We start from the raw sequence: 26107 nt of genomic DNA, 5'->3' as shown, positions 1-26107 counted from the left end.
ACCCTATCCACCTGTGAGGTGACTTTCAGTGATCTGTGGATATGAACCCCCAGATCCCTCTGCTCCTCCACACTACCCAGAATCCTGCCATTAACCTTGTACTCCGCCTTGGAGCTTTTCATTCCAAAGTGTACCTCCTCACACTTCTCCGGATTGAACTCCATCTGCCACTTGTCAGCCCAGCTCTGCATCCTATCAATATCCCTCTGCAATCTTCAACAGTCCTCCACACTATCCACAGTGAAGTCTAATAGTGTGTAAGATAAAGTTCCTTGTTATGCTTTATGTCAAACCTCAGAGAAGCATATTGGAACCAGTGTGACAATTGTCGATTCATGCCAACCGTCTTGTAATTTACCCAATTACATGGTTTCTTTTCTGTTGCTTCCAAAAAGTAATAACGCAATTTAAAAATTTCAGGTCCTGGGAAGTACTTGGCTGTAGCATCTCATGATAACTTTGTAGACATCTACAATATAATGAGCAGCAAACGAGTTGGAATTTGCAGAGGAGCTTCTAGCTATATAACACATTTGGACTGGGATAAAAGAGGTATTTCTATGTCTGTTACCCTCATCTTTCAAAGAAAATATAAATAGGTGTGATATTGCAGAATTTTTTTCTCAGATGCTCCTGGTCTGCTCTTGTGCATCCTTCTGTTGAAACAAATGAGATTTTGGTTACAATTCCTGTGAACTGATAGAGGAGGAGCAGCTCTGAGGAAATTATGACCCTTTATTCTTATTAATTGCTAAGTATAACTGAGACCAGGATGTCAGTAGGGCAGATTTTGCAGTTGAAACAAAACTTGGCAGTATTGTGACCCATGGAGAAGACAGTGATATGATTGTAGCAGGATATAAACAGGCAAATGAAATGGGCAAATGCATGACGTATGAGGTTTAACATGGAGAAATGGTGAGGTGATACAGTTAATAAGGGATACAGAATTCTGGGCTTAATCGATAGAGGCACAATATAAAACCAAGAAAGTTATGCTGAAGCAAAAAATCAATCTGATCAATGAATCAAGCAGCATCTGTGAACGCAAAGGGATGGTCAACATTTTGGGGCAAAACCTTGCATCGGGCCTGAAGGTGTAGAGGGAAAATGGCCAGTATAAGGAGGAGAGAGTGAGGTGGAGATGGGCTGGTAAGTAATAGGTGGAATCAGGTTAGGTCGGGGATGATGGGCGGATGGAAATGGGAAAGGAGGGGGATAGTTTAGAGACAGGCTGGTGGGTGATAGGTGGAAACAGATAAGGAAAGGATGATGGGCAAATGGATCCAGGTGGGGGAGGGGATCAGAAAGGAAGGTCAAGGGAGAAGAAACCTCGGTGGATAGGTGTGTCGGTGATAGACAGATGGAACCAAGTGGGGGAGTGTGATACAGACGTGGTGGGGGGGGGGGTTGGTTAGAATTTTTTTTCTAAGTGTTTTGTGAGTTTTTGAAACTCTCTTCCTTAAAATGCAGCCATAAGATATAGGAGCAGAATTAGGCCATTCAGCCCATCAAGTCTGCTCCACCATTCAATCATGACTGATTTTTTTTTCAAACCCATTCTCCCCATAACCCTTAGCCCCCTTACCAATCAAGAACATCAATCTCTGCCTTAAATACACCCAATGGATTGGCTTCCACAGCCCCCTGTGGCAACATATTCCACAGATTCTCCGTCCTCTGGCTGAAGAAATTCCTCCTCATCTCAGTTTTAAAGGGATATCCCTTTTATTGTGAGCTGTGCCCTCGGATCCTAGACTCTCCAACTAATGGAAACATTCTTACCACCTCCAGGACTTTCAGTATCCAGTAGGTTTCAATGAGATTCCCCCCTCATCCTTCTGAACTCCAAGTACAGGCCCAGGTGCTCCTCATACATTAACCCTTTCATTCCTGGGATCATTCTTGTACACCACCTCTGGACCCTCTCCAGTACCAGCACATCTTTCCTTCGATATGGGGCTCAAAATTGCTCACTGTATTCCAAATGTGGTCTGACTAATGCCTTATAAAGCTTCAGCAGTACATCCTTGCTTTTATGTTTTAGTCCTCTCGAAATGAATGCTAACATTGCATTTGCCTTCCTTACGACGGACTCAAAATGCAAGTTAACCTTGAGGGAATCCTGAACTAGGACTCTCTTCAATCTTTTTATTAGTTTCCAAATTAATACAGATTAATATATAACATCGATGTTTGTACATGTAATACAAAGAGATTTAGAGAACAATCATGGCATAGATAATCATAAAGAATAATAAAATATAAAAAAAACTGTAGATCTCATGATTTCTTAGTAAATGAATATAATATAAAAGAAAGGAAAGAGAAAGATTTATTGTGTATATAAAAGAAAAAAAATCCCCAAATCAATAAAAAAAAATTATAAACAATATATCAAACCAAACTAAAAAGAAAATTTCAAAAAAAAGACAAAAAAAGAAAAAAAAACTGGACTGAAATTTCTCAGTAGAAACAGAGCAATATTATGTCGTCAACTCCGTTCCTCTAAATTGGAAAGTTATTGAAAAGGGATCTATATCATATGAAAGTATTGAATAAATAGACTCCAAATATCTTCAAATTTAAGCGAAGGATCAACAGTACCACTCCTAATTTTTTCCAAGTTTAAACATGATATAGTTTGAGAAAACCATTGAAAAGTAGTAGGGGATATTGGATCCTTCCATTTAAGCAAAATGGATCGTTTGGCCATTAACGTAACAAAGGCAATCATACGGTTAGCGGAAGCAGATAAATGGCCAGACTCTATCCTTGGTAATCCAAAAATTGCAGTGATATGGTGAGGTTGTAAATCAATATTCAATACATTTGAGATAATGTTAAAAATGTCTTTCCAATACTTTTCCAAAAGAGGACAGGACCAAAACGTATGTGTCAGAGAAGCCACATTCGATTTACATCTGTCACATATAGGATTTATATGGTGATAAAAACAGGCTAGCTTATCTTTTGACATATGAGTCCTGTGAACTACCTTAAACTGTATCAAAGAGTGTCTGGCACACATTGAAGATGTATTAACTAAATGAAGAATTTACTTCCAAGTCTCTATAGGTAAAGATGTCTGGAGTTCGCTTTCCCATTCATTCTTAATTTTGTCAAGTGATTCTGGACGTATTTTCATAATTAAATCATAGATTATTGTTATCAAGCCCTTCTGACAAGGATTAAGACCTAAATTTTTTTCCGTAATTTCAGTTTTGTAAGGTGTCGGAAAAGAGGGTATAGTAGCTTTTAAAAAATTTCTAATCTGCAAATATCAAATGGACTCTCAAGTCCCTTTGCATCTCTGATTTTTGAATTCTCTCCCCATTTAGAAAATAGTCTACACCTTTATTCTTTCCACCAAAGTGCATAACCCCACACTTCCCTATGTTGTATTCCATCTGCCATATCTTTGCCCACTCTCCCAACTTGTCCAAGCCCTTCTGCAGACTCCCTGCCTCTGCAACACTAGCTTGTCATAGAACCATAGAACCATACAGCACAAAACAGGCCCTTCGGCCCACCGTGTCATGCTGTCCATCAGACCACCCTCACACTACCTAACCCCTTCCTCCCGCATATCCCTCTATCTCACGTTCCTCCATATGCCTATCCAACAAGCTCTTGAACCTGTTCAATGTATCTGCCTCCACCACCACCCCAGGCAGTGCATCCCATGCACCAACCACTCTTTGGGTGAAAAACCTCCCTCTGACATCTCCCCTGAACCTCCCACCCATAACCTTAAAGCCATGACCTCTCGTCTTGAGCATTGGTGCCCTGGGAAGGAGGCGCTGACTGTCTACTCTATCTATTCCTCTCAATATTTTATATATCTCTATCATGTCTCCTCTCATCCTCCTCCTTTCCAGTGAATAAAGCCCTAGCACCTTAAGCCTCTCCTCATATTCAATACTCTCCAATCCAGGCAGCATCCTGGTAAATCTCCTCTGCACCCTCTCCAACACCTCCACATCCTTCCTATAATGAGGCGACCAGAACTGAACACAGTACTCTAAGTGTGGCCTAACTAGAGTTTTGTAAAGCTGCATCATAACCTCGCGGCTCTTAAACTCAATCCCACGACTTATGAAAGCCAACATCCCATTGGCCTTCTTAACTGCTCTTTCCACCTGTGAGGCAACTTTCAATGAACTGTGAATATGAACCCCCAGATCCCTCTGCTCCTCCACACTGCCAAGTACCTTGCCGTTTACCCTGTACTCTGCCTTGGAGTTTGTCCTTCCAAAGTGTACCACCTCACACTTCTCCGGATTGAACTCCATCTGCCACTTGTCAGCCCAGCTCTGCATCCTATCAATATCCCTCTGTAAGCTCTGACAGTCCTCCACACTATCCACAACACTGCCTATCTTAGTGTCGTCCGCAAACTTACTAACCCAGCCCTCCACCCCCTCATCTAAGTCATCTATAAATATCACAAAAAGTAGAGGTCCCAGAACCGATCCCTGCGGGACACCACTAGTCACTGCCTTCCAATCCGAGGGCACTCCTTCCACCACAACCCTCTGCTTTCTACATGCAAGCCAATTCCTAATCCACACAGCCAAGCTTCCTTGGATCCCTCGGCCTCTGACCTTCCGAAGAAGCCTACCATGAGGTCCCTCCACCTATCTTTGTATCTTCTGCAAACTTCGCCACAATGCCATCAGTTCCTGCATCCAGATTATTGATGTGTAAAGTGAAAAGTTATGGTCCCAACATTGACCCCTGCAGAACTCCACTAGTAACTGGCAACCATCCTGAAGAGGACCCCTTGATCCCCAGTCTCTGAGTTCTGCCAGTCAGCCAACCTTCTATTCATGCTAGTACCTTGCCTGTAAAACCGTGGGCTCTTGTTTAGCAGCCTGGTGTGCAGCACCTTGGCAAATGCCTTCTGAAAATCCGAATAAATAACGTCCATTGACTCTTTTTTGTCTAACCTGCTTGTAACCTCAAAGAATTGTAACATATTTGTCTCCCCTTAATGAAACCGTGCTGACTTCACCCTATTTTATCATGTACTTCCAGGTACTCCAAAATGTTATCCTTAATAATGGACTCTAAAATCTTACCGACCACTGAGGTCAGGCTAACTGGTCTATAATTTCCTGTATTTTGCCTGCCTCCCTTCTGAAACAGGTGTCACATTTGCAATTTTCCAGTCCTCTCAGATGCTCCCTGGAAGTAGTGGTGGAAGTAGACTTTCAATACAGTGGTAGATGGATTTTTGAAGAGCTAAGAAATGAAAAGTTAAGATGAGTAGATGGGAATGCAAAGCTGAGGTTACTATCAGATCAGCCATGGTTTTATTCAATGGTGGAGCAGGCTTGAAGGGACAAGTCGTCTATTCCTGCTCCTTGTAAGGAAGTGTTGATGAGGCTCTACGGGGCGCTAGTGAGGCCTCATTTGGAATACTGTGCGCAGTTTTGGGCCCCGCATCTTAGGAAGGATGTGCTGACGTTGGAGAGGGTTCAGAGGAGATTTACGAGAATGATTCCAGGAATGAAAGGGCTTAAGTACGATGAGCGTTTGTCGGCTCTTGGACTGTACTCGCTGGAGTACAGAAGGATGAGAGGGGACCTCGTAGCGACATTTAAAATGTTGACAGGTAAGGATAGAGTAGATGTGGCTAGGCTGTTTCCCTTGGTGGGCGTGTCCAGGACCAGAGGGCACAATCTTAGAATTAGAGGGTACAGTTTCAAGACAGAGATGAGGAGAAGTTTCTTTACCCAGAGGGTGGTGAAATTGTGGAACTCCTTGCCACGCACAGCAGTGGAGGCCAGATCAGTGGGGGTGTTCAAGGAGGAGATAGACAGATATCTAAATAGTCAGGGTATCAAGGGATATGGGGATAAGGCTGGCAAATGGGATTAGAATAGTTTTTTTTTTTTCTCTCTCTTTTTTTCCCACCCCATTTCTTTTTCCCTTTTCCTTGGAGCAGACTCGATGGGCCGAATGGCCTGCTTCTGCTCCCTTATCTTGTGATCTTGTGATCTTGTTCATGTATTGCAGAGGCTGAATATGAAATCAAATGTGCAATAGGTGGTTTCAGTTCTGAGGAATGGGTTTGATACAGTTTTAATATATTTGAGGTCAGTGATTTGCTATGTCCTTTAAACCTTCATTTTCACAATCAGATGAAGAGAAGAGATTGAAGGGAAATACTGTAAATGTGATTGGAAATATCTGTGTCAAAGTTAATCACCCAAAGGTTTGATCAAATTGTCTTTTTCTACATTGAAACCCCAATGTATTTCAGTGAATGGCTGCTGGGTGTGGTGAATGTGGGAAAATTACCAAATTTAATCATGTGGGGTAAATGTGCTACAATGGTGCTTAATGTGAGAGAATCAATTCAGTGAGCAGAGGGAATCATGCTCAGTGGAGGAGGTAAGGGGACAGAGTTCAACTCATTGAGGAAGGCACACCTCAAGGCTGTCACGATCTCTAGACTTTTAGTTCAGTTCCATTCCCCAAATGACATTGCAAGATACTACTTTTTGATAGACAAGCTCCAAACTCATGTATATGGAGAATAATATAACATTCAATGCTGACAATTAATTCAATAAAGCAAAAAACATGGACTGGGGATAAACAGTGTAAAATGATATTTAAGTTAATGAACTAAACAATCAAATGCTGAAGCATAAATAGAAATGCTGGAAGAACTCTGCCTGCCAAGCAGTTATTGGTTTCTCTTTCCACAGATGCTGAGTTCTTCAAGCATTTCTGTTTTCGTTTCAGATTCCAGCATCTGCAATTTATTTATTTTTCAATTGATTGCTGAAAATTAGTGTCAAATATTCAACAGCATTTTATTTATTTTTTATTGCATTCTAAATTGTGGGCTTAAAATACAGTAGTTGTGTTCTTTTCATCAGTACAGCTTATTTAAGTTGGCAGTGGAAGGAGTCGTTATTGATGTTGATCAATGCATTTTGGTTTCCTACAGGTAAACTTTTACAAGTCAATACTGGTGCTAAGGAACAATTGTTCTTTGAAGCTCCTCGTGGAAAGCCCCAGATAATAAATAAGGCAGAGGTAAGCCACAGATTTTCCAGGAGCAGGGAAAAAAGAATAGTTTTATCAGGAATAATACACAATAGAGTACAGTTTTTACATTAATAGAACAATAGTGATATAAATTAATAGGTTTTGTTATAGGGATTAATAATTTTCCAGGTTGAGAAAATAGACTGGACATCTTGGACTTGTGTTTTGGGTCCTTCATGTGAAGGTATCTGGCCTATGGTAAGCGATGTCACCGATGTAACTGCATCCTGTCTTACTGGTAACAAAAAAGTACTTGCCACAGGGGATGACTTTGGATTTGTGAAGTTGTTCCGATACCCAGTGAAGGTAATCATACTTCTATTTTTGCTTTGTTGTTGATGTAATTGTCTCATCTTTCTGGTAAATGCATTTCACTTTGTAAATTGTATTTCAAGAGCCAAAAATAGAAAAAAGATACAAATTAATGTAAAAAAAATTATTTTTTTCTTTGCCTGGCAAAGCACTAATTAGTTTTACCCATATTTTAGTAATATTATGAGAAATAAACTGTTTTAGATTAATAATGGAATAGCGTTCTTCGCTTTTTCTTAAATCAAGCAACAACTAATCAGAAATATTGCCTACTAACAATTATTTTAAATAATTTATGAAGATTGAGACATTTTATATAATATGTGCAGAAGTCTTTTTTTATAACTATAACTTAAAGTATTTATCATTGATTCCTCATTGAATTAAGGCAAAATATGGGAAGTTCAAAAGATATGTTGCTCACAGCACACACGTAACGAATGTACGTTGGGCACATAATGACAGTTTGCTCATTACGGTTGGGGGAGCAGATACATCAGTGATGATCTGGACACATGAGATGGATGGACACAAACAGACCAGACAGTACGAAAGTGAGGAGTCTGACTTTGACTCTGATGAAGATGGAGGTAAGTACAGTTTGTACCATGCAGGCATTCAGTACATTAAATGAATCAGATTTACTCTTTCTAAAAGTGCAATTAAATAATGTGAATTCTGTACATGAATTAGGTATAAGTAGTTGATCAGTCATAATTTTCTTTATTAAATATAGTCTAAGGTAATTAAATCTATTCTATTGTAGTGGTGTACTAAGGAAAGTAAAATGTATTTTCCCTGCAAAAGTCCAATGCTGAAATGATTGGTGAATAGCAGTTTTGGCATAAGTAGGCAATCAAATTTATTTTTTGATTATATTTCACCAAATTATTTACTTTAATGCTGCATTTAGTGAAATTGTTGTACTGAGATTTTCCTACCAAATATATTACCATATTAGAAGTCAGCTCAATGCTCAAGATGTCTTCCTTATCTTTTCTTTTAAAGATTTTTTGAATCAATTAAAATAGGTTTATTTTTGCTTATTACTTAGGAGTCGTTTAATGAAGCATCATTATGCATGACCAGTGCGGGTGCTGATGCTTGTTCACATTTTTAAAATATATTGCGAGTGATCAGGACTCATGGTTTCTGCTCTCTCTCCTCTGTTCTCTGCACCATCAACAAATGTTGAAGCTGGTGGATCACCTGACTTTTCTTAGTCTTCCTACAATCCACTGAATTTAAAATCCATGCTTGTTATCATCTGATCCAATTGCATGTCACATATCATGGAGTCATATTGGAGACCCAATTAGTGAAATCTTGAAACAAAATTAATTTATATTTCTCCTCATGGCACTGATGTTTGATGCATTTTACTGCAGGTAACCAAAGTACAATTTATTGCCTGAAATTAAATGTGCACTTAAAACCGAGGAGACTGCTTACTACGTCTGTCTGAGACTCTCAAAATTCCTGTTCTAATGCTGCTTAAACTAATAGTTATAAACGATAGCTTTCAAATATTTCAATATGTATGAAAATTTTTCATCATATTTGATGCATTTAACCACTACCCAATTAAGTCACTGGGATTCTGTTTCAGTTTCTCCTATTATGTTCCATGATTTGATTATGAAATATGGGTCAACAATAAACAACCACTTGCTATCATTTCAATTGGTGTCACCTTCAATGTTTGTGCTTCAGTATGTACAGGATTAGTGTGCAGGGATGTAAGGAACACGTACCGATCAGGTTATGGAGCTCAATAGTACTAAGGTACACAAAGTGCCCTTGACCCACTATATATGGTCTTTTTTGGATGTGCTTAGAATAACTATCCCCGACCCACCCTCTGTGAAATGTATTATGATGCTTTTCAAGGCTTAAACTGGATCAGAAGACCCAGATTCTGAAATGTTAAAATGGTGAATCTTTTTTTTCAAATTCTAGAGTTTTTCAATGTCAGAAAAGATTAAATATACTAGTTATTATACATCATTACAGTCAGTGATTCATCCAATGATAAAATAACATTTTTCTTGGCAAGTTAACATTTTCTAATGAACTTTTTCCCCCAGCTTAAATTCCTTTAATATTACATATGGGTTGTCATAATAATTAATGTACAGTCTCTGTCTATGTTATCCTCGTAGGTTATGATAGTGATGTTGCCCGGGAAAATGAAATTAATTACACCATTAGGGCCTTTGCAACAAGTCTTCGACCAATGTCTGGAATCAAGCCTCATCTACAACAGAAAGAGCCTTCCCTAGAAGAAAGGTACCTCACGTCTAATAGAAAATTGAGTTGCTGCATTATCTGAATAAATCCTAGTTTTTCTAGTTAGTTTGTTTATGCTTTTGGAAGACTCTAGTGCAGTGCATTTTTGCAAGATACCAATAAATTTTCATTCAAACTTCAGGAGAAGATTTCTGTTAGCCTAACTAAAACTGTAATTTTCTTTTATTCAGAGAAAAAAGGATTACACAAGACATTGCATACAGATTTTCCTTTGACCAAGAGAATCTGATTCAATGTAGCTTTATGGTTATATATTTATCTCGGGCTAATGTGTACCATGGAATGTTGTTTTCCATTCTTATTTCAAGTTTCTATACACAATTCAGCTTTCTTGAGTGGGTTCACCTGAGCCGCCTTGGTTTTAGTAAGATTTGGATGATATAATGGTATTTCCTAAAACATACATCTGTAATTAACTATTAGTCTCTCACATTTAAAGGAAATACCTCTAGTTTGAGGGGAGTTCTTTTCTTTTCACATCATTCTTCTAATTGGTTATTCCATTGGTGGCTGTGCCCTCAGCTGCAACTGAGACTCAGTGATGGTCACGCCCTCAGCTACCAACTCTGGAATTCCCTCCATAAAGCTCACCACCTTTATCCTACTCTGAGGCTTATTAAAAGTACTTATTTGAAAATGCTTGTGGTAATCTGCCCTAAAATCTCCCTATGAGACCTGGTGTCAAATGCTGTCTTCTAATGTTTCTTTGAAGCATCAAGTTATGTTATTACCTTAAAGGTGCTTTACAAATTAGGATGTTGCAATTAACATTGCAATTGCTTCTCATAACATGACTAACTTCATTGCCATATATTAAGTGTGCAGAGTTTAAAATATACTTGCCACTTTATTTCTACATGCCTCCTTTTACGTTTTTGCCCAGTCATTATCTGATTCATTCTCCATTTCATCTGTGACTAAATGAAACCAATTTCCACCCATCATTTCAGAAATTAACTCAAGGATTAGGAGCTGGAGTTGTCCACCTAGCCCTTTGAGCTCTTCATTAAAATCATCATCAATATTCTACCTCAACACCATTTTCCTGCACTATCCCTTTATCCCTTGTTGCCCTTAAGATCCAGAGATCAGTCTATTTCCCTATGCTCAATAAACCAAATATATTTCTTCCACAAGTTAGTTTCACCCTAGAAACTCGGCAATTTTAAATTATTTTGTTGTATGTTTTATTTTTGTTTAAATAATTGCTTTACCAGTTCAATCAATGCTGTCAAATTGTCAACAGTTGCAATTTCATTTTTTACTATCTTGCCTCACCTTGCATTACCATACAGTTGCTGGTCAAGATGTTATCTCCATACATTGTTGAATACAAATCTTGAACCAGCAGCAATGCTGTCCAAAACAGCAAAACTACTTTACTTGCCCATAACATTCATCTCTCCTTCCTTAATGTCAAGAAACTGGTCCAGCTCACATTACAAACCTTTTCTGCAAGATATTATTGCAACGTACCAATAATGAGTTGGTATACAATTTCCTTCCCATCCTTCACATACTTTAATCTATAATCCGATTTTTAGCCAATGGTTCTATAGAGAACCACCATCTAGCTGCAGAACACATATCACCTTGTTTTGGTCTTTTGCATCTCTTCTCTCACTCTTCTCCTGAACTTGACTCAGCCCATTGGCAGCTTCTGATTGTATTTAGCTGTGGGACCAGATACGCTTTGTATCTGGCCCCTCAGTTTCACAATACCCGTAGCTTGGCACATCAAGCATGACCCAATTCATTTGAATAGGCTCACTGATCTTCATTAAAACTGTAAATGAGACTAAGCAGTTTGTTTGTTTTTCCTTTCAATTAATATTTATACTTTTATGAGGTAAAAGTTTTTAAAAAGTATTCTAAAAATCAATTATTTAATTTCTTTGAACTATAAGTAAACTGTTTCTAAATCCTCCAATCAATGGAAACATTTAGAAAGCAAGGAAAAAGCCTTTTAGCAGCACGTTATCAGTAAAATCCAGGGGCACAACCACAGCATCCACTACTTGAGGACTAGTTGTTGCTCAAGACCCTGTCCTTTGTGATTTGCCACAGAAGCAATGCCTCCAGACCATTTGGAGCTGTCTAGTTCCAAAAGGTTCATGCAGCTATGGAGTTCCAGTGGAAAGTGATGCAAGGCACAGGTTGTTTTGAGCATGATCTTTTCTTGTCACAATTGTATGGCTACTTGTTTTATCCCCTGTTCTTAATACAATAACATCCTAGCAAATGGTACTGTATAGTTTTTTGGAGCCACCTTCTATTATTTACATTTGGGTTACTCACAAGTGATGGACTGGATACATTGAAAATGCTGACTGTTTTGTGATGAGCATTTTTAGTGTTGTTCATAAAACTATACAGTTTGCCCCTGTTAAGTATATCAAGGAATGTTTTTAATGTACTTAAGTTTTATAACACTGCCCAACTCCACTGATTTATAAATGAGTTTCAATCGAGAGAGAAGTCGCATCAGACTTTGTTTGACAATATACAATTGAGACTTAAAGGAAAATTTTTCTTTTTAAAGTTTGTGCTTTTTGGGGCCCAATTTGTGCCTAGTTTGCTGACTGTGCCCAAAGCAGAAATGGTCACCTTGATTTTTGTTTTGTAAATAAAGTTTGAGTTCAGAAACAGTATCTTTTGTTGCACTGAATGTTTTTAATAATGCTGTAGTATCCCTTGGACTTTTGGGACTTTGAAAACTGTTACTGTAAAGCCAGCAAAATTGGTTCACTGTTCTATTTTGGAGAGTAGGCTGCTCCATGATTTTGTTATACAGTATATGTAACTTTGTACTGGGTTTAGAAAACACAAGATCTGGCAAAATAAATATTCTTAATTAACCTATCTGAATACAGCAATAAAAATGCAACCTTTTCTAGAATGGTTTTCTTTGTACTACAAAATTGTATTACATATTCAGTAGGAGAAAATAATTTGTGTAAAGCACTTTGAGACATTTTGATATGAAACGCTTTACATAAATGCAAATATATTTATTATGCCCACAAAGTATTTATGTTCCTCATCTCATAACAAAAGCTGAAAATTCCACATAGTCTATTTTCAAACTTTTCTGCTAATTCTTGCTCATTCCCTTTTTCTGTGTGTCTTGCTTTCTCTGAAGGCAGGGAATAGTCAGGTAAGCATTCCTAAAGCAGGGCACAATCGCCAGTTTATTTTTATTTGCTTTAAAATTAAATAGTTTTATTAAACAACTGTACTTGAACCATTAAATCCATATCAACAGGATGTGGATTTCATGTTTTCATTGCTGAGGCTTCTCAAATCAACTGATTAAATATATTTTTCCATTGAAATAGTGGCTGTGGAAAAATAGGCAGAATTAGCTCCAGAAGGCTTTCAGGCAAGAACCATTTCAATGGAAAGCTCTTGCATGACTGCAAAATAAACCTGGCTCCAAAGCAATTATCAATCTGACGCTGTTCCAACCACTATTCTTGTATACTGACCAGCCCATGAAGTATTTAAGTGCATCACTGAAGTATCAAAGCATGACTCAAGCCTAGCTTTATTGAAAATATCTGCACCTGCAATTTTTGAAACTTTCTTTCTAGCAATCCAAACTGAATTTGGACACTTATTCCTACTATTAAATGACAGTCTACAATCAATTTCCCTTAAATTTGACTATAATATATATTTGATTTTTGTGATCTTTTATCATTAAAAGCTGTTGTAAGCAAATATAATTTGCTGCATGTTTCACCCATTCCCTATTAACTTATTAATACAATATTTTTATTTACGAAAGGAGATGTGCTGGAAACCTAATATTCTCTGTAGGAATCACTATAAACATATTAGTTATAAATTGGACAACTTTAATTAGTTGTGTGGCCATCAGACATGAGGAGAAAAAGCAACTGTATCCACATTTAATGCACCTCTTTCTGAAAAGTAAATTTTGCCAGATGTCAGTGGAAAATAAGCTTGAGCAGGGGCCCGATTTCTTCCATGATCAAATAGATTTCTATTTGTCAATGGACTCCCTTGAGCAGGGGTTAGAGAATTACCACTGTTTGTGAAATCAGTGGGAAGTGACTATGCCTTGAGGAGAAAACTGAAAACTTAAAAATATTTGTCTAACTACTCCCAGGGATGTTCTTTATGAAGTACTGAAGTTATGGCCTGTCCATTTTTTACCTTTCTTTTAACACTTGTTATTATAGATCTAATATTAATTTTAACTCGGCTTGCATATGTTCAGAAATTTTAAGATGGGTATATTCTCTTGGCGTTCGATACCTGATTTACATATAATTGTGACCTTGTGCTGCACTATTTAATTTCTGTTGACTCCAATCCCAAAGATTCCAAAGGGAAAACCCTCCAGTCACTGCCGCCACTTTCAGTGGCTGTCAGTGAATTCTCAGGACAGTGGCAAAAACTCTTTAGTTTCACATTTAAAGCTAAACGGTTTGTTCCTGAATCGGTAGATTTCTATCTGTTATGGCAGCTCTAAATAGGAATTTCTAATTACATTTTGATGACATCATTTAATAATATATTGCATTTATTTTTGGCTGCTGCTGTGCTGTCAAGGGGTTCAAGGTAATTACATATTTTATTCATTATTTGTTTTGTGTATTTACTTTGATATCTAGCTTTATAAATGACAAATATGATTTGCATTTTAGTTTAATTTAATGAAAGACATAATGAAAATATTAAAAATTTAAATAATTCAGACATGCCCAATGTACATCATTTAAATAATTCTCTACTAATTAATGGCATGAAATCTGGGATTGTATTTGACTAGAAAGGAGCTGGCTGTGGGCAACACGTTCATGCTGGGGAGTCTTTATTAGGCAAACTAACAGCTTTGCATTCCTAGTCATATTATTTTAAGCAAAACTCATCACATCAGTTTAAATCGTAAACCAAACACATTGGCCAGTATATTTTGGGGAAATACCAGTGATTATCCATGTATCTATCAACATTTCCCTACTTAAAAGCTTTGGAATTTCCACATGAACAGCAGTCCTGAAGTTGTAGGCAATGGTTCACCACTTCCAAAGGTTCTTCATAGGGTCCAGCAAAGGAGCCTAAAATTACAGCAGTTCCCCACCCCTTACAGTGGGGAAACTGCACAAACATGCAGCACTACATTGGATCTGGCACATGGGCTACTTTGTTATTGATTTCAACAGCAGGGAACAGTTGAAATGAAACAAGCCAATTTTTTCCAGTTTTTTGTGGGTGAGGCTTGTATTCCACCCATCCCCAACAAACACACAGGGCCTGTCTACGCACAGGGCTATCCATGAAGAAAGGAGATGGCTGTGGGCTACAAGTTCATGCTGGGGAGTACATTAGGCTAGCCCAAACTATGTTTGTAAGTTCTTAGCAAGCGCCTAGGATCCCGCATTATTAACATGCAACTTAATGAAGTCCCTCCTGCTAAATGTTTCTGAAAGTAGTTGCAGTACGCTATTTTTTTAGCATTTTGTTCAAAGTTGAGCTCCGATTCAGGACAATTAAACATTAGCACTGTAAAGTTGCAGCTTTGCTATGCAAGTTTCTGTAATTATTTTGTGGGATGGTTTAATTAGTAATTGAGAGAGTGGCCTGGCAGCAGTCTATGTACTCAAGGCATCCAAAGGGATAAATTGCACAAGATATTTTTTTAAAAAGCATGTTGTGCATTCAATAATATCATTTCCTGTACACATTGGATAATCGATTTTAACTACCTGAATTTTCATTTGACCATTTTCCATATTGGTCATGACATGAATGAATGGGTGAGTACCAAGATGGGAGTAAACTATTTTTTTAAGAGTTTGCAGAAATCAATTAACAGTACATAACTGTAACATTGCCTGAAGTACCATCTGAAGGCGTACATCTTAACTAAATTAATTGCACTGATTGATAGATTTACATTGCAATAGCTGAAGAAGATTGGAATAGTTCTTCCAGCTGAATTTGTCTACATTGCAATTCCGGGGAAAGTAATGCGAAGTTTGATTCCTTTGTGTTTTTGTAATTCCTTCAAATTAGGAAAATATTCTTGCAGATGATATTATTCATATTGATTCCAGCATCAGAATGATTTTCTTAACCAATAAGTGGCTTGCTGTAATTAAAACAAAAGTTACATGGTTTGCATTATGTTAGGCTATACTCAAATATCTCCTTGCAAAACTCGTTTCAGGTTTTTCCCTTTTTGTTCAACTCTACTTTGTGAATAGAGCATAGATTATCATAGAGCCATACAACATGGATGCAGACCATTCAGCCCACCATGTCCACACTGACCAGTGGGCAGCCATTCATATTAATCTCAGATTCTAGCACCTGCCCTGTAGCCTTCTATGCCTAGGTGATTCAAATGCTCATCTAGACACCTCTTAAATGCTGTCAGTGACTCTGCTTCCACCATTCTGTCTGACAGTGCATTCCAGGTACTCGCCACTCTCTGGGTGAAGAAGGCTCCTCTCAGATCCCCTCTAAATCTCTTACCCGTTAGCCTAAATCTATCCTCTCCAGTTTTATTCACCTCCAATAAGGGGAAAAGATTCCTGAAGTGTACACTACACATAATTTTATATACCTCAATCACGTCCCCTCTTAACCTCCTCTGCTCCAGGGAAACATACCTGGCCTCTCCAGTCTCCTCATAACTAAAATGCTCCATCCCAGGCAACATCCTGGCAAATCTCCTCTGCACCCTCTCCGGTGCTGCATTTCTTTGATTGAATAAAAAACTAAATATAGTAAATTAGGTGCTTGAGGAAGTGAGTGATGTAGTTTCACTCTTGAGTAAGAAAAAATAGTAAGTTACAACTTTATTAACAAAATGAAGATAATTTCTATTTGGCCTTCTCAGTGTAACTTTATTGTGTCCATGTGGATGTGGAGTGCTTAAAGGGAAAGCCTTGAACCTGTAACGTTCTTACGTTTTCGTGATTTCTCTTGGATGACGACAATTCCATTACAGAAAGACTTAACTTGTAGATCTAAAAATAAGATCAGAAGGTTTTTAAATGTGCATATCACAAAATTATGTTTCCATATCTCCAGTGCAATTTTAATTTTGCAATGAAAACTCAAGCCTTCAGTTATCTACAATTGAAGAAAAAGTTAAGTGCATTTGGTTGCTGGTATACAGGTTAAATTTTTTTTAAGTCTGGAATGGGTGACAGATGGGCTTTTCTTATTCACAGTTCTTTGTTTCAGACCACCTGTTAGTAGGGCTCTGCCTCAGCCTGAGAAACTACAAACAAACAATGTTGGGAAGAGAAAGAAACCCATCGAGGTATGTGACTGAATTTTTTTTAAGTGAATAGTTAATCTGTATTTTTACACCTCCTAAATCCTGAGAATTTTGGAGAAACATTATTCATGTTCTTCCAATGTTCTGAACATGGTTAGATGGTATAAATTATAGGAGATTTGGAGGAGAAACAAGTGATGTTGCTGGTGACTGGGATCTGTTCAGACAAAAATAAAGTTTGCATTGAAGAGGTTGGAGAATTGCGAGAATCTGGGGAGAACACATCTGACTCTGTGTTGAGATAAGGCAGAGGGGCAAAGTACTACAAGAAAAGCAGTCATCAGGAGGGGCCTGGGCAGGGAGTGCCGATATGACCACCCCAATCATAGAAATGCACCACCAGAAAAATGCCATCAGATGCAAAAGGGCAAATTCAGTAAGAGTGAGTGTGAATGTGTACATGAACATGAGAGAGGGGGGGGGGGGGGTCAGGAGTGGAGGTGGGTGAATGGGAGCAGGATTGTCCTGATTTTGGTCCTAAAGCTTAAGACGATTCCCACCATGTTGTTCTTGATTTACCATCAAAGAAAATCCATTATCTTTATCTATGCAGTGAGATGTGTTTGTTATTTTTTAAGCTAATTAAATTGGCCCTTAATACCATGTTTTAAATGAGAGAACAGGTCAATTGATAATTTGACCTTTTTAATAGCAAAACGAAAGCAAGTAAAGTGCATAATGCCTGTGGGAGGGGGTCGCCCCCCCCCCCCCCCACCACCATTTAGAACATACATGTTTTCCATTTTTTCCCAGTTTGAAGGAAAGTTTATTTACCTGAAATATTAACTCTGGTTCTCACTCAATAGATGCTGCCTGAACTGCTGAGTGTTGCTAGCTTTCAGATTTTCAGTATCTGCAATTTTTTGCTTTTTTCTTGGGAATTAAATGTGGTTTCCCTTTCCCATTCCCATCCACAAATTAAGGCAACTGTTAGTAGGACATCCAGACAATGTGTGTGGAGCTAACCTGCATCATTTAGTATTACTTGACCAACTCTGTCTGTGTATCTGTTGATGCTCAGCTTCTCAGAAAAGTGTTGATGAGACACTGAGACGTACAAAGTTTCTGAATTTCTTTCCTTAATTTATCCAGGTAGCGTTTTCTGGTAACTTTTTTCTATTTGGCAGGACCTCACACTGGTGTTGGCATTTGGATATCGTGGTAATGATTGCAGAAACAATGTGCATTATTTAAATGATGGTATTGATATCATTTATCACACGGCATCAGTTGGAATTGTCCACAACATTGCCACAGGTAGAATAATTTTCTTCTTGAAATACATTTTTGTTGTTTAATTTTTAAACAAAAATATTGAGCAGTTACATTTGGCATTTTTAAAAGGATGAATCATTTATTAGAAGATTATCAATAATTCATATAAATTGAATTTGATTGGGGGTTATAACTTGGGATTAGTCTTTTAAGAAATGTTGTGCTACCATTTTAATCAGAGGATTTCCAGCACACTATAGGAAAATTTCATTCCACAGAGATAATGACCTAAAATATCCTTGGCACCAGTGAAGACAACATAGTTGTCACAGATAGCAAGTGTTGTTGTCATAGATGGCCATCACAGAGGTCTGATATAAATTATATTAAGTGCATTGGACATTTTAGGCAGTTTAGCAGCTATCTGTATCTCATTCAGTCGTGATTGCCTGTCATTAAGTCTCAAATGTCTAATGACTGTTTGAAAATCAACACTATGCAATAATTGCTCCTTTACTCTTTGGTTAACTTCTCAGGAAAGCTGCTCAGTGTTTGGGATTTATTACCTGAGTTTTGTCAATCTTATACTGACTGTCTGGTGGGTTGTAAATATTGCCAGAGTCTGAAGCACATGGGTCCCATTTTGCCACAATACAGAATAGTACGGACAAAACGCATTAAACCAAGGTGCCCGCTCTAAGCAGTGGGAATTGTCCAGTGTATTTCTGTGTCCTTCAGCAACATTTAATGTCCATGCTGAGGAGTTCCTGACATGCACTCCATGGATGGGGTGGGGCGAGAATCTTCTGCCTCCACATCATTCTTCGTAGAAATCTTGAAGTCCAGATCTTTTGCTGGCTTCAGCCTGCAGTGCTATCTTCTACCTGTGCTATAGGAGCCACTGTGGTGGTAAGCTCCCTGTGGAATCCAGTTGGATAGTGCAGACTTCCAAATATTTCCCACCTCTTGTCTTGGGAAATCTGCCCACTGAGCCTGGATAAGCAGCCCCACTGAAACCAATAGGGAGAAAAGTCTGTCACAAGAACAATAAATAGATCTTTTAATTTGGTTAGTTAGTTTAATTGTTTAATTGCTTTTAAGTCTATGCTTTGTAGTGTATTAATATTAATTTTTTTTTTAATTTTCTGATGCTTCCCAGGGTGTTTTTGAACATTTGTAATGTCAAAGACAGTGGATCTGGTTGGGAGTAGGGTCTCACCAGCTGTAAAGGACATTCTAGGAAAACAGAGGAATAGGCCAGGTGGCCCCACAAGTCTGCTCCACTGTTCAATGAAATAAAGCTGATTTATCTTGGCCTTAATGAGAAACTGGGAGTTGGCCTCCTCCCAGCAGAACACTGCACCTGGAACACACTGGAAGAACAGCGTGATCCAAGAGCAGGCAGCTGGTAATTCCAGGCTCATGGTCTGCCCCATGGTTCAATCTTGGTGGGCAAAGTGGATGTCCCAGATGGACCCATAGAAACCTGAGTAACCTAGAACTGATGTCAGGTCAGGTTTATTATTATCACTGACATATGTTGTGAAATTTGTGGTTTTGTGGCAGCAGTACAGTGCAAGACATAAAAATTACTATAAGTTACAAAGATAAATAGTGCAAAAGAGGAATAATGGACCATTCAGAAATCTGATGGCAGAGGGGAAGAAGCTGTTCTTGAATCATTGAGTGTGGGTCTTCAGGTTCCTGTACCACCTCCCTGATGGTAGTAACATTAAGAGGTCATGTCCCTGGTGGTGAGGGTCATTAATGATGGATGCTGCCTTCTTGAGTCACCGCCTCTTGAAGATGTCCTCGATGGCGGGGAGGGTTGTGCCTGTGATGGAGCTGGCTGAGTCTACAACCCTCTGCAGCCTCTTTCGATCCTGCACATTGGAGCCTCCATACCAGGCGGTGATGCAACCAGTCAGAATGCTCTCCACCGTAGAAACTTGCAAGATTCTTTGGCGACATACCAAATCTCCTCAAAATCCTAATGGTGTGTTAATGAAGGCATGTACCCTAAACCCAGCATGAATGAAGAAGTGTCCCAAAGGCCACTGCCGTGGACTTCCTAGGGCAGTGGGACCATGGTGCTGAAAATATTGTTCAAAAACATTGAGCTGAAGTGGGGAATGGTTGTTTCTCTTTGCAGGGAAGAGACATCAGAATGAGTGCACAGAGGTAGCTGTGGTACAGCTTTAGTAAATCTTGTAACAACTGGCAACAGCCCAGTTATGTTTCATGGTGTCAGTCACTACAAAGAATCCTCGATACAGAGTGCCAGTTTTGAAGTCAGCATGAAGTGGAGATGAAGGGTATCAAGGGCAGGTTTGCTTACAGCAAGTTCAGGTATCAAGGCAGGAATACCACATTGATATCTCAGCAACTTAAAACTTGACATCTTTTTACCTCTCAAAATGTTGTCACAAAACTGTTTACAGCTTTGTTGCTGTTCGGCTCCAGTAATTTGGTGGTGGATGGAAAGGCAATAGTGGAGAGGCTTTACTTTGGAATGCGAGCTTGACCAAAATCGTACAAAAAACGTTTGAGTTGAAGTTTTTCTCTATTTTGTTTTGCATTTTGAGAAATATTTTAATTAACTATGAATTCTTTTACTTGAAATTTACTTTAGGTATTCAGTCTTTCTATCTTGAACATACGGATGACATCCTGTGCCTAACTGTTAACCAGCATCCCAAATTTCAAAAGATAATTGCAACAGGACAAGTAGGTATGTACTAAAGTAATAGAATAAATTTATCAGTACCTATCTCTTCCCATGGCTTGTTTTGCTGGGTGCAATGATATTTGCCAAAACATTAGATTCTGTTCTCATTTTATTAATCAGCATCCAAAATAGTAATATTTTTTCGAAAGAAAACATTTCACAGAACATGGCACATTTTGCATAAGAGTGCAGTACTAAACTTTGTTTTACTAGCAGTGCACAAAATAATTCATTAAAAATTAAGAAGGATATTATCCTTGGAAATGACATCTATTAAATATGATTTTCCTTCCAGAAAATGACATTGACCTGGTTTGATTGCATTAGGCTTCTCTAAATGACTAGCTGCTCTTCCTCGATTATAGACTAAATGGCCTACAGTTACCAATTTGTTGTCTCCCTCCCTTCCTTAACAAGGGTATCACAGTATGATAACAGTTTACATAAACTTGGCTTGTACCCTTGGGTTCTGAAGGAAGTGGCTACAGTAATAATAGAGCCATTAGTTGAAGTTTTTCAAAATGCATCAAGTTCTGGGAGGGTACCAGCAGTTGGAAAACCGCAAATGTAATGCCCTTGTTCAAGAAGGGAGGGAGACAAAAAATCTGTAACTGAGTAACAAATGGACCATTTAGCTTAGCATTTGTTGTTGGAATCAAACCAAGTCAACGTGGTTTTATGGAAGGAAAATTGTATTTGGCAAATTCGTTAACGTTATTTGAGAATATTGCAAGCAGAGTCAGTAAAGGGGAATCTGTAGGTATCGTGTTTATGAATTTTTAGAAAGGATCTGACAAGGTATCACATAAAAGGCTGGTGTGCAAGAGCTCCCACTATTGGGGGAACTGTATTAATGATGGATCTTTTTCTGCCCGGAAATGTCTTATCTAATGAAGTGCCCCAAGGGTCAGTTCTTGCCCCTCAATTATATCAATGATCTTGGAGGAGAGGGCAGAGTGTAAGGTATCCAGGTTTGCTGATAACATGAATAGGTAAAAGGGCAAGCTGCATTGAGGATATTTGGATTTTGCAATAGGAGATATACGTTAAAGGTCTGATAGTCCAGCATGCTCAGGACTTTAGTGATTTTGGACTGGCAGATTTTCCAGACTCCTGTAGGTTATTCCTGTAAATACGCCAACACACTTTTAATTCACTTTTTTTTTAAAGATGTTACAATAAATTTTCCAGTAAACCCAGTAAGCTAGAAGTTCATGGTTTCAATCATCATTTAATCTAATATTTTATTGCATTACTGAAGCAAATGACATCTCTCTTTTGAGATAATAAAACAAGCATTTTGCTCAGGTGAGTGGAGAATATCTTATGCCATGATTTGAAGAGGAGCAATTGGGAGGGTTTTATACTCACATTAATCCAATCTATGTTTGTGGTATTGTTCAAGGGGATTGATGTTAGTATAAAATAGTGGTGACCAGAACTGGGGAGAGTACTCCAGCTGAGGTCTGACCAATGCTTTATAAAGTTGGAGCATAACATCCCTGCTCTTGTATTCGATGACCTAATGAAGGCCAGCATCCCATATGCTTTCTTAACCACGTCTACTTGTGCTGCCATCTTCAAAGATCTTTGGACTTGCACACCAAGGTCCCTCTGTTCCACAATACTCCCTAGGACCCTATCATATATGATGTATGTCCTAGCCTAATTAGTGCTCCCAAAATGCATCACCCAACATTTATCAGTATTAAACTCCCTCTGCCATTTCTTACCTCATTTCACCAAGACATGGACCCCTGTAGCCTAGGACTAGAGACTAGTTGTCAACAATTCCACCAAACTTAATGTCATCTGTGAACTTGCTGATCATGTCACCCACTTCTCCATCCAAATCATTTACATATATTACAAATAGCAAGGGTCCCAGCACCGATCCTTGTGGAGCATTGGCAGGGGTTGTGGAGGAATGGACCTATTCAATGCGCAACCCTGTCCATTGCAATGAATGCCTTGAGCCTTCTGTAAAATAGAACTTTGCTATGGCAGGCCTTGCAAAAAAAATAATCTAGCTTTAACATGCTTCTCCAGACCGAGGATTTATTGAGAAGGATGGAATTCCCATCTCTTTTTAACTATTTTATTTAAAATCATTGAGCAAGAATAATATAAGTCCAGGTTGATTCATTTGTACCAAACTTTTAAACTTATTTTTGAAGGATTTTGATTTCATTTCAACTAGTAAATGGAGAAAATTTTACCCCAAGCTCAAATACAATTTTGACTTTTATTTCTTCCTTCAAGCTTCATTTGCAATAACATCTCTAAAATCAGCCAATTGAATCAAACTACATTCCTACATTCCCATTTATTGCATCAACTTGGTCCTAAATTATAACAAGATTCCTTTAAGCTTTTCAGAGAAGACAAAGCAGAATTAGCCTGGTCTTTAGGCATTGAATGCCCGCAGCTTTGGGTGGAAAAGATGAAAAGATTGTTCAGCAGGAGCCTCTAGTGCCAGATCATACATATGTTTTCTGAATATTTATTAATTGGCTATAAAGCCTTCTGTTTTATTCATTTCACAGTAAAATTAACTGCATGTTTGCCTATTATATAAGTAAATGGCTAGTTATTTGCTGAAATGTGTAACAATATCATCCATTTAGTAGAGTTGGCAATGAAACTTTCAATTGTATAACACAGTCAAATACAAAGCCTGGATAGAAATGTTCCACTGGGATATGGATTTAAAATATTTGTTTAATTTCCCTCCCCTACCTCTGCTGTACTCCCTAATGACCTATTTCCAATACACTCTTCATTTCAAAATGTTAAGCCATTTTGTAAATGCTCACCTTAGAAATTGTTTGTTATTAACATATCAAATAAAGATGAATATGTTGGCATGTCCAGCAAGAAGAAGCATTTATTCACTGCATGTGTGTGGAATTGACAGCTGTAGATTGTAAACATTTCACTGTCTTTATTCTTGGTTTTATTTAATCGACTTGTAAGTACTGATATATATCCAGAAATAGCAACACTAAATATTACATTTCACCAGATGCAGCAGTAAAAGTATGCTGTTGTATATTTACCAGTACTTATGCCCATTGTATTATTGTGATGTTTGTTTTGTTTTTGTATTGCATTTTGTTTCTGGCTTTGGCTGTGATATAACTAAAAGGTGATTCTGCTGACAAAGCAGGTAAGAAATCTAAAATATTTGGCCTACACGCTTCCTTTCCCTTGAACGAAATAACAGATTGCCAGCTTAAAAATTGTTCCCCAATGTCTAAAGTTGAAGGTTGCCCAAAGCTAAAGGCTACAAGCACACTATGATTAATCGATTAGAAATTGCAGTTGAGTTTCACGTTGCATTTCAAAAACAACTTCATTCTCTGAGTGTTACACCTCACTCTCAAGGCTAATCACAATTTCATTAGCATCTTTGGGACTGATGTTTTTCTTATTGAATGTAAACTTCAGCTACTTTACAGTTTATATTGAGGAACAGTTACAAGAGTAAAAATAATCCACATTTGCAAAAATAAAAACATTATAAAATATTTTTATATCATTGCAATTTAGCTGAATCATGGGTATCAAACTGATACCAAAACAAAACAATATAATTACATTAAGTAGTTGAATAAATGGGAAGTATGATATCAGTCACTAGAATGCCATGCTGATTTGTCAGTTAAGTGTCTATTAAAAGCAGTATAACAAGAAAGCAGAACTGAATCAAACTTAAAAACATTGTTACCTTTAGCAAAATACTTAGGATGACTTCATACATTAAATGTGCGATATAAATGCAATTTGTTCCATCTGATGTCTGGAATTAATTTATTACATTCCAAAACTACCAGTAAATGCTTATATTGACAAAATAACAAAAAGTAGACACATGGAAGAAGTTTTATAATGGAACCCTTGTGTAATACTGTTTTATCTGTTTTATGTGACATTATATTTCAATCTGCTCTGAATCGGGGAGATCAACTGAGCCAGAAAACTCGGAGGTAGGGTTGGGGTGGGGCAAAATTTGTATTCATTCAAGGAATGTGGGCTGAGCCAGCATTTAATTGCCCATCCCTAGTTGCCCTTGAGAAGGTGGCGATGAACTGCCTTCATGAACCGCTGCAGTCCTTGAGGTGTGCGTATACCCACAATGCCATTAGTAAGAGAGTTCCAGGATTTTGACCCAGTGACAGTGAAGGAACAGCGATATATTTCCAAGTCAGGATGGTGTGCAGCTTGAAGGGCAACTTCTAAATGGTGGTGTTCCCATGCTTGTCCTTCCAGCTGGTAAAGGTAATGGGGTGTGATGTTGAAGGGAATGTTGCTGAACCAAGTGCAGAGAAGTTGTTACCATGTGAAGCAAATAATTATTTGCAATGCCTTTAAGAGTAGGTTAATTAAAATCAAAAATCTGTGGATGCTGGAAATCTGAAATAAAAACAGAAAATGCTGGAAACACTCAGCAGATCAAGTGACATCTATTGGAAAGAGAAACAGTTAATGCTTCAGTCTAAAAACCCTACAGAACTGGGAAAGAGAGAACAAGTTGGTTTTAAGTTGGAGAGAGGGTGAGGATGGGACGGATAGGACAAAGGGACTATCTCTGATAGAATGGGCATAAGCTGTAGAAGTCATCAGGTTGATAGGTTAACAAGAACATTTAGAGAGAGAGGGAGAGACCACGAAGAAAAGGAGTGTAAAACCTGCAAAATGCTGAATTGTAGGTAATGCTCAGAAGGTCAGGCCTTGTTGATGGAGAGAGAGAAACTGAGCCAAGATTACAGATGGATGACGTACAGCAGAACTGGCCAGTTCTGATTTAAAACACTTTCTATGTGTTTGGCCTGCTGAGTGTTTCTGGCATTTTGTTTTTATTGAAAAGTAGATTGTCCTGTTTTTGCAAGTTGTAATGAAGCTACTGATGTTGAAGGCTGGGATCCCCTCTTTCCTGCTATTCCTCTAGCCTCCACCTGGAGTTTTGTTTTACATCAAACATAAAATTTACACATTATTCCTGTTTTCTGAGACACATGGATTTAACAGTCACTGGATTTCAGCAGATGTGGTTCTTCTAGTTAAATTGATAATTCAGAAACAGAAGTAGTAGAATACTCCTATGTCAGCTTCACTTCTAAGCACTATATCGTGACCGGGGTGCAGGG

At 38.1% G+C, this 26107-nt stretch overlaps 1 protein-coding gene across 1 annotated transcript in view; it reads left to right on the top strand.

Moving 5' to 3' along the window:
• Positions 1 to 26107, top strand: part of LOC127570043 (echinoderm microtubule-associated protein-like 5) — a 140614-nt gene that overhangs the window by 102767 nt on the left and 11740 nt on the right. The window contains 8 exon segments of the mRNA XM_052015279.1: positions 421 to 552; positions 6968 to 7056; positions 7198 to 7374; positions 7769 to 7970; positions 9543 to 9669; positions 16918 to 16996; positions 18142 to 18271; positions 20862 to 20960. Of these exon segments, the coding sequence (XP_051871239.1) occupies positions 421 to 552; positions 6968 to 7056; positions 7198 to 7374; positions 7769 to 7970; positions 9543 to 9669; positions 16918 to 16996; positions 18142 to 18271; positions 20862 to 20960 (1035 nt within the window).

Source organism: Pristis pectinata, chromosome 1, assembly GCF_009764475.1.
Source record: "Pristis pectinata isolate sPriPec2 chromosome 1, sPriPec2.1.pri, whole genome shotgun sequence".
Taxonomy (NCBI): domain Eukaryota; kingdom Metazoa; phylum Chordata; class Chondrichthyes; order Rhinopristiformes; family Pristidae; genus Pristis; species Pristis pectinata.
The sequence above is the reverse complement of the archived record's forward strand: the minus strand, read 5'-3'. Positions and strand labels throughout refer to the sequence as shown.